The sequence below is a fragment of the Pseudorasbora parva genome, chromosome 5 (assembly GCF_024679245.1).
Source record: "Pseudorasbora parva isolate DD20220531a chromosome 5, ASM2467924v1, whole genome shotgun sequence".
Lineage (NCBI taxonomy): Eukaryota > Metazoa > Chordata > Actinopteri > Cypriniformes > Gobionidae > Pseudorasbora > Pseudorasbora parva.
Window position 1 is genome coordinate 36,879,996 of NC_090176.1, and position 8,083 is coordinate 36,888,078.

The 8,083-nt window shown below is 34.7% G+C and overlaps 1 protein-coding gene across 2 annotated transcripts; it reads right to left on the bottom strand.

Annotated features, from left to right (window-relative positions):
- Positions 1 to 935: 935 nt before the first annotated feature.
- gpa33b (glycoprotein A33 (transmembrane), paralog b) lies at positions 936 to 7,052 on the bottom strand. 2 transcript variants are annotated; one of them, XM_067445070.1, is made up of 8 exons: positions 6,855 to 7,052; positions 6,031 to 6,191; positions 5,688 to 5,904; positions 5,375 to 5,539; positions 5,175 to 5,291; positions 2,263 to 2,374; positions 1,579 to 2,166; positions 936 to 1,364 (listed from the first exon to the last, which is right to left on the bottom strand). In XM_067445070.1, exons 1-8 carry the CDS (start codon positions 6,898 to 6,900, stop codon positions 1,355 to 1,357), a joined length of 1,416 nt encoding a protein of 471 aa, XP_067301171.1. In that variant the 5' UTR covers positions 6,901 to 7,052; the 3' UTR covers positions 936 to 1,354. The 2 variants fall into 2 exon arrangements, with proteins under 2 accessions (XP_067301171.1, XP_067301170.1); XM_067445069.1 differs by having other exon boundaries at positions 936 to 2,166.
- Between the last annotated feature and the right edge of the window lie 1,031 nt (positions 7,053 to 8,083).

Consider the following 8,083-nt stretch of genomic DNA (forward strand, 5'->3'; position numbering starts at 1 on the left):
AAAGGGTAATTTGATTAAAAATATATACATTATATACAATCTATACAATTTAATTAAATATTTGTCAAATAACTATCATCTATTTTGAATAACAGGCACCGACACGGTCTCCCAATCTTCTAAAGTGGATTCGTCTTTCAGAAAAATACTGGAATAGCCTAAATTGCATTAAACGTAAAAAGTATAGCGGCTGCATTTAAAACCAGCTAAAAGTGTGTTAGAGAGGTTATATTTAGATATGGATTATTCATGTGACTTTTTAAAGGAAAAAATAATTTATTATCCATCTGTTTTGTGATTGTAGCCTACACGATTTTTTGGGTGGATGTGGGAAACTTCATTAGAAGAAAAACAAATGTTATATTTAAATTAAACAATTTTGATGTAGGCCTATGTATTATTTCAATTAAAGTTATTGTTACAATAATTTTACTTTTATTGTACAACTTTTTATTATTTTGGGAAAATTTCATATACACATGAAGAAATACCAAATTGTATTCATTTTCTTCAGGAGAATAAGGACCATAGCACCAGTTTGAAGAACATCAATTAAAAAGCAAAGAAGACATATGTTTATTAATATATAATATTATTAATGGATCAGTAGTTTATACACTCTGGCATGTTTTGTTTTTGTTTGTTTTGGTTAGATTTTTTGTGTATTATTATTTACATTTCTGTATTTACAGTAGTATATAATACTGTTGTACCAGTTTCTTTGGTTAACAATAAAACATTTTAAAGAATTAAAAAACAATACGTAGCCTATAGAGCTGTAACAGAGACTCCAATTGTGATTTGTATGAAAAAACTGAAATAATTTAGCTTATATAATTTTTACGTTACAAAGATTAATAGGGAAAAAGGAATTACACACAGTCTACATTCAATATTTTTAAATCACTTATTTATTTAGAATATGACAAGCAGGTATGTAACATAAATTAGTTCATCATTTTATACATTCCACCATTGTGCTGCAAAATTACTTAAATCTTCTAATCAGCTCTTAAACTGCACATAAAATTATTCAGAATTATAAGGGTTGCAATTTAAATATGATTATAATTAAAGAGGACCTATTTAATTGGATTAAAAACATAAACATATACATAACATGTTTTTCCCATTATTATAATTAATTATAAATGTACAAAAAAGTGGAGAGAAGTCACAGTCCTTCTGAATACCAGCCCCAAAACATTCATGATTCAGAACAATAAAAATGTGACGTAGCCTAATTACATTAACCGACAGACATAATTATGCTGTATATACAATACTAGTATTTCCTGTAAAATAAAACATATAAATAAAAAAGGGTAATTCGGCGAGGTCAGAAGAATCTGAATCATTTGGCACTGCAGGGACAAAGCACAATTTTATTTGATTATCAACACAGAAAAAAAATGCAGAGGCATTGGCTCACTGCCATCCTCCTTGTAGCAAAATTTAGATGGCTGTCATAATAATTCAATGGTTCATCACTGATAATATTGAGTATCATACTGAGCTTAATGATTTTATCTATAGCGATCTCTATGGTCATCATAACGATCTCTACGATCATCATACCTATCTCTGAGGTCATCACGGCTACCTCTGCGATCATCATACCGTTCTCTGAGGTCATCACGGCTACCTTTGCGATCATCATACCGATCTCTGAGGTCATCACGGCTACCTTTACGATCATCATACCGATCTCTGAGGTCATCACGGCTACTTTTGCGATCATCATACCGATCTCTGAGGTCATCACGGCTGCCTTTGCGATCATCATACCGATCTCTGAGGTCATCACGGCTGCCTTTGCGATCATCATACCGATCTCTGAGGTCATCACGGCTGCCTTTGCGATCATCATACCGATCTCTGAGGTCATCACGGCTACCTTTACGATCATCATACCGATCTCTGAGGTCATCGCGATCTTTGAGGTCATCACGGCTACCTCTGCGTTCATCAAAGTGATCTCTGTGGTCATCACGATCTCTGAGGTCATCAGGGCTACTTTTGCGATCATCATAGTGGCCTCTGACGTCATCGCGGTCACCTCCATTGACACTTTGAGCTTTTTCAGTTCTCTCTTCAGTGATGTATGTATCCCCTACCTCAACATATGCAAGTTGTGGTTCGTCATGGTATTCCACCACTGGAGTTCTGAGGCAATAAATAAACGCACAGATGAAAAAAAATCTAAAAACAATGACATTTATTACTTCTAGAGCATCAACGAAGACCTACTCCAAAACTTACTTTTTGGATTTCTGTTTCCGCTTGCGGCAACAGCAGATTATTATTATTATGAGCACTATTGCTCCAGCAATACAACCAGCAGCAATGCCTATTGTGGCAAGATTCATAGAAGCTGTAAAAACAGAAAGACAAGAGATTAAAATCCAGCAAATGAGCCCTTAAAGGCATACCTCAGGTTTCTATAGTGACCCGGGATGTCATAATGACATCATACGTTAAAAAAAAACAACCTCATACACTAAAAACCGTATGAGAAGGAGGGTAGTGAATGACAATAACTTCCCTCCTCCTCATAAGTTTTTTGAAGTTAGACATCAACCTTCATAGTATCCTTCATTCCTCAGTCAATTCATTATAAACAATATAACAAGAAAATAAGTTATAAAATGATAAAAGAATGCCTGTTTTCCCATTCATTTTTTCTTAAAAAATTCTATAGAGTCATTAATGACCCAAGGTGTGTATTAGTGTAAGTATATTTTTTTCTGCACAACAATTCCTCATTAATGCAATAATCTAATCAAGCAATCACATGGCAGTTGCTTCAATGCATTTCGGGCTGTGGTCCTGGTCAAGACAATCTCCTGAACTCCAAACTGAATGTCAGAATGGGAAAGAAACGTGATTTAAGCAATTTTTAGCGTGGCATGGTTGTTGATGCCAGGCGGGCCAGTCTGAGTATTTCACAATCTGCTCAGTTACTGGGATTTTCACACACAACTATTTCTAGGGTTTACAAAGAATGGTGTGAAAAGGGAAAAACATCCAGTATGTGGAAGTCCTGCGGGCGAAAATGCCTTGTTGATGCTAGAGGTCAGAGGAGAATGGGCCAACTGATTCAAGCTGATAGAAGAGCAACTTTGACTGAAATAACCGCTCGTTACAACCGAGGTATGCAGCTAAGCATTTCTGTGCAGGCTGCTGGTGGTGGTGTAATGGTGTGGGGATGTTTTCTTGGCACACTTTAGGCCCCTTAGTGCCAATTGGGCATCGTTTAAATGCCACGGCATTTAAAGCTCTGATGGCTACTTCCAGCAGGATAATGCACCCTGTCACAAAGCTCGAATCATTTCAAACTGGTTTCTTGAACATGACAATGAGTTCACTGAATGGCCCTAAAATGGCCCCCACAGTCACCAGATCTCAACCCAATAGAGTATCTTTGGGATGTGGTGGAACGGGAGCTTCGTGCCCTGGATGTGCATCACACAAATCTCCATCAACTGCAAGATGCTATCTTATGAATATGGGCCAACATTTCTAAAGAATGCTTTCAGCACCTTGTTGAATCAATGCCACGTAGAATTAAGGCAGTTCTGAAGGCGAAAGAGGGTCAAACAGGATTAGTATGGTGTTCCTAATAATCCTTTAGGTGAGTGTAAGTGCAATTCACCTTTATTCTACACTGTGGCAATGTCTGATACACAGTGATGAAGTGACGTTTCACTAATAGTTAACATAGACAGAAAACAAAAGAATAGAAAGTATCATCAGCCAAACTTGAAATGGCTCAGCGATTTACTGCAGAACTGACCGCGATCAAATATTAGAGTCACTGTCACTCAACGGTGGTTTTTGTGAAGAAGCTGTTGAAGATGTTGAAAATTATAGTTTTGAGAATATGTTTGAGATGTTCCAGATGCACTGGGAAATGAGCTCTGACGAGGACAATGATGGTATAAAAAACCTGCTCAAACTTATTGTATACTTCTGTAATTGTTACTATAATATCAGGAAAGTTTTACATTATTGCGACAGATAACTATCCATCCACATTAGATATAGATCCGCTACAGGTCGCTAAAGACCTGAATATGTAATAATGATTGGTGAAACATTCATGCTTTTAAGGGTTAAGCAGAAGGTCTCTGAGGTCAATATTTCACACATTAATCTCAGTAAATTACCATAAAATTGTCAGATTGACTTTTCTGATAAACACCTAATTGCTATCTGATTTTTACACAAGCAATGGCTTGTACAAGCAACAGAGGTAAACAGATTTAGCTTGCTGTCTGCTATGGGGGCTCGGAGAGGATTCTACCCGAGCTCGATGAGGCATTTATATAGCGCTTTCATATGTACTACTGTACACCTAAATAGCTTTACACTCGTGTCAGGGATCTCTCCTCAACCACCACCAGTGTGGTGTACAATTTTCAAAAGATTGAAAATTGAAATTTTTCAATTTTTTTTTTTACAAAAAGGAGGAGCCTTTTTTTTTCTCCTTTTTTTTTTACAAAAGGAGGAGCAGGGGAGGAGGAGGGATGCTGCAGGAACTAAAAAGGAAAAGAGGTAAGCTGCTGGTTTTATACCTTGGTATTAATTGAAAGATTAGATGGGCGTACTCCTCCCGAAATTACGTTTAATAACTTCACTAGTGGTAACTGTAGATTTTAATTTTTGTACAGTCCAATCTTTTGCTTTTGACTACAGGTGAATTTCCAGTTTTCACTGATGATTGTCATTTGGACCTTTCTAGATTACTGGAAGTTTAATTATTCCAGCTGCTGTAAAAGCTATAAATGATCAGCCACCTGCAGCATCCTTGCTTGCGATACTATACTAGCCGGACTGTTTCTTTATGTATACAGACGTGATGCAATGAAACAAAGACATGCTCAAATTTCCCACAAAAATCTACCAGTACCACTCAAATTATAACACATTATTTCAAGCTTACAGTTGTGAACCGGGCTACGGTAAGGAGATAGTTTTAAATACTGTCTGGTTATGGACTTGCTCAAATTTTTTGGGGGGATAATCTTTAAACAAAAAAGGTTATGGAATGCAGCTTTAAGATAAAATATCAAGATCTTTCAAATCAAAACATGGGAATAAAATAATTCCGAAAGTAACACACAAATTTCAATTTATACAGAAAGAAAGCAGGCAAATGGGGCAATACTTACATGGTATTACAGACAATGTCATGTTACATTTGGCTGAGCCGACCTTATTGGTTGACAGGCAAATATAGTAACCTGATGTCTCCATGGATACATTGACCAAAGCCAAAACTCCATCCTCTGTTACACAAACGCATATGTAAACTTTAGCATATAATGACAAAAAAAGGTAATACATCTACTGAAAGAGAGACAGAACTTACTTTCAGTGGTTTTAGGAGGAAAGGTTTTTGGGACATTTTTGACATCATATCTCTCCCATTTGTACGTGGGTGTTGGCGAGCCCTCTTCAGAAACACAGGTTAGGCTAATATTGTGTCCATATTCTGCTGTGCCAACCACCTTACAAACAGGTTGTGATGGTGCAACTGTAAGATATTCATTTAACATTTTTAAAAGGATCCCATTCGCTGTATAAAGTTATATGGAATTTATTTTTTCATATAAGCTGTAAAAATGTATATTTTTATTTATTTTCATTAAGTTATAAGTTGGACAAAGTGGCAGAAATCTTACCCTGAACCAAAAGAAAAGCAGTGTCAGATGTTTTGCCATCACTATCACCAGGAATTTGAACATAACATTTAATTTTTCTGCTTTCTTTAAGAGTGACTTGTTTGAGCGTAAGTTTCGAAGTTTTTGCATCAAGGTCAGTGACTATATCTGCTCTGCCTTTATACTGTGGTCCAATGTCTACTTTGTGAGGACTGGAGTAATAGGTACCAAATAATACCTATGAGACAAAAAAAAGAACCAATTAATGTCTCAATGCATAGTTCATTCATTATTAAACAGTTATTGTTTTTAAACTTTTGGTAGACAGTGGAAGTAATCAATACTGTCTATTTTTCAGTCTTACCTTCTCTCCAGCTGTCTCATCAGCAGCACCACTCCATGTTATAATGGTAAGACCATTTAATTGACTTTTAAAATTGCATTGAAGGGTGACATCATCCCCCCTGGCAACCTCCATGGAAGCTTGACTCATTGTCACTTCCAGTCCAAAAGTAGTCGACATCACTATGAGGCAGAAAGAGACAACTTTGTGAATATCACAGTCACAAATTATTAATAGTCATTTAACTCAGAATTCAAGCAGAGTTTTTAAATGCAGAATTCAAAAATAATATTTTACAATATTTTGACAATTTTTATGAGAGAATGATTTGACAATAGTAAGATTCCTTGTATTTATTTGAACATAAGTAAATGCTAAATTACTCACATACCTTATCACAAATCTTACATTACAACTTAAGTTTATTAGTAAACTTAGCAATACATTTGGTGTGATTATATTGTTATACATTTTGCTAAAATATGAATTCATATTTAATACAATTTCCTTATTTAATTATTACATATGAAATCATTACAGTCGGAATGCATAAGTCAACGTTATTTGTAAAATGTTTGCTGATGTTGTGAATTGTGTCTTAAGAGTCTAAATGAATGAAGGAAACAAGTAGCTAAAAAATCCACCATTTTGTAGACCTGGAGTAAACATTAACAGCATTATTGCTTGAAAACATATTACTTGAAAACATATTATAAATAAAAGGTTAGTTGTCACGTAAAACAACTGACAAGAAAAAAAAAAAAAAACTTTTGGACCCAAACTGTTATCTAATGGCATTGATTTGATCTTGCCTACTGTAAAAACGTCATGAAAAGTGATCTCACCTGATATTAAATATAGGCTGCTGAAAATCAGCTTCCAGTTGGTCATTTTGTCGTTGTCTAGTCACTCTGCAGATATTGCTCTCAGAAATTGTATTTTGTATAGGTTATGTATATATATTTCTTTTTTCATATATCCTTATTTCATGTCTTCCTGTGTGCTCACTGAAACAGTTTTGCTTCTGCACCTGTCTGCCACACCTTTACTGCACTTTGGACCCTTTTTTGTTCTCTTCCTCAAAGTTTTACAAGTTAGGTTGTAACAAAATGGCAGATGTGATGTCATATTAGTTTTACCCTATATTTTAATTCTGAACTTCCCTACTTTTTATTCTGAAAGATTAGTGTATCACTTGATAAGTTTTAAATAATATTTTAATTTTTCTGTCTTCGAAAAAACTATCTTTTTTTTGTTCTAACCTCAAACCAGCTGGATTGTGTATTGCCATATCTGACCAGAAGATGGCAGTAAATGAAACATAACTGAAATCACAGGCACTTCACTTCAAGAACAGGTCTTTTTCCTTCAAGAACAGGTCTTTTTCTCGTTTGGTAAAGAACTATTCATCTTTACCAGACACCATGCTGACAAAAACTGCGTATCTGTGCTAGTTAACGGACTTGTTCTCACGCTTTCCGTATATTACATTTAAGCCCTTTTATTGTCTTTGGATCAGACTGTTTTCAGTAGGCTAAAAAAAGAAAAAAAGAAAAAAAAGTAGGCTACTATAAATATTATTTTTGGTGTTGGGATCAGAATTTCTGACATTGTACTACAAAATATCTAAATAAACGTATTTTAGTATAGACTTGCTTTTATAAAAATAACTTGTTGTTTTAAAGTGTTTCATTTCTGTCAACATGTTTTTTTAGCCATAGCCTATTTGGTCTATGGCATCTCACTTTTGATCTTTCAGTGTGTTATAAGCCTACAGAATTATTACATTATTTCATTATATATTATCTATTTTAAATAGTTTAATAATAGTTTTTTATATATATATATATCTGAGAATAATAATATCTGAGAATTATTTTAAAACCGTAAATTAATTTCCAGTTATCCGTGAACTGAGCTAAATAATTACACTATTATCTTGCAAGAGCTGCATTACAGAAGAATTAAAACTGTTCTCATCATATTAATAAAGTTTGAATCATTATCTGTATTACTTTCCTGTTTTCCCTAGCTTTTGCCAATGTTAAATGCAGATTAAACTTCTGGTTGGACC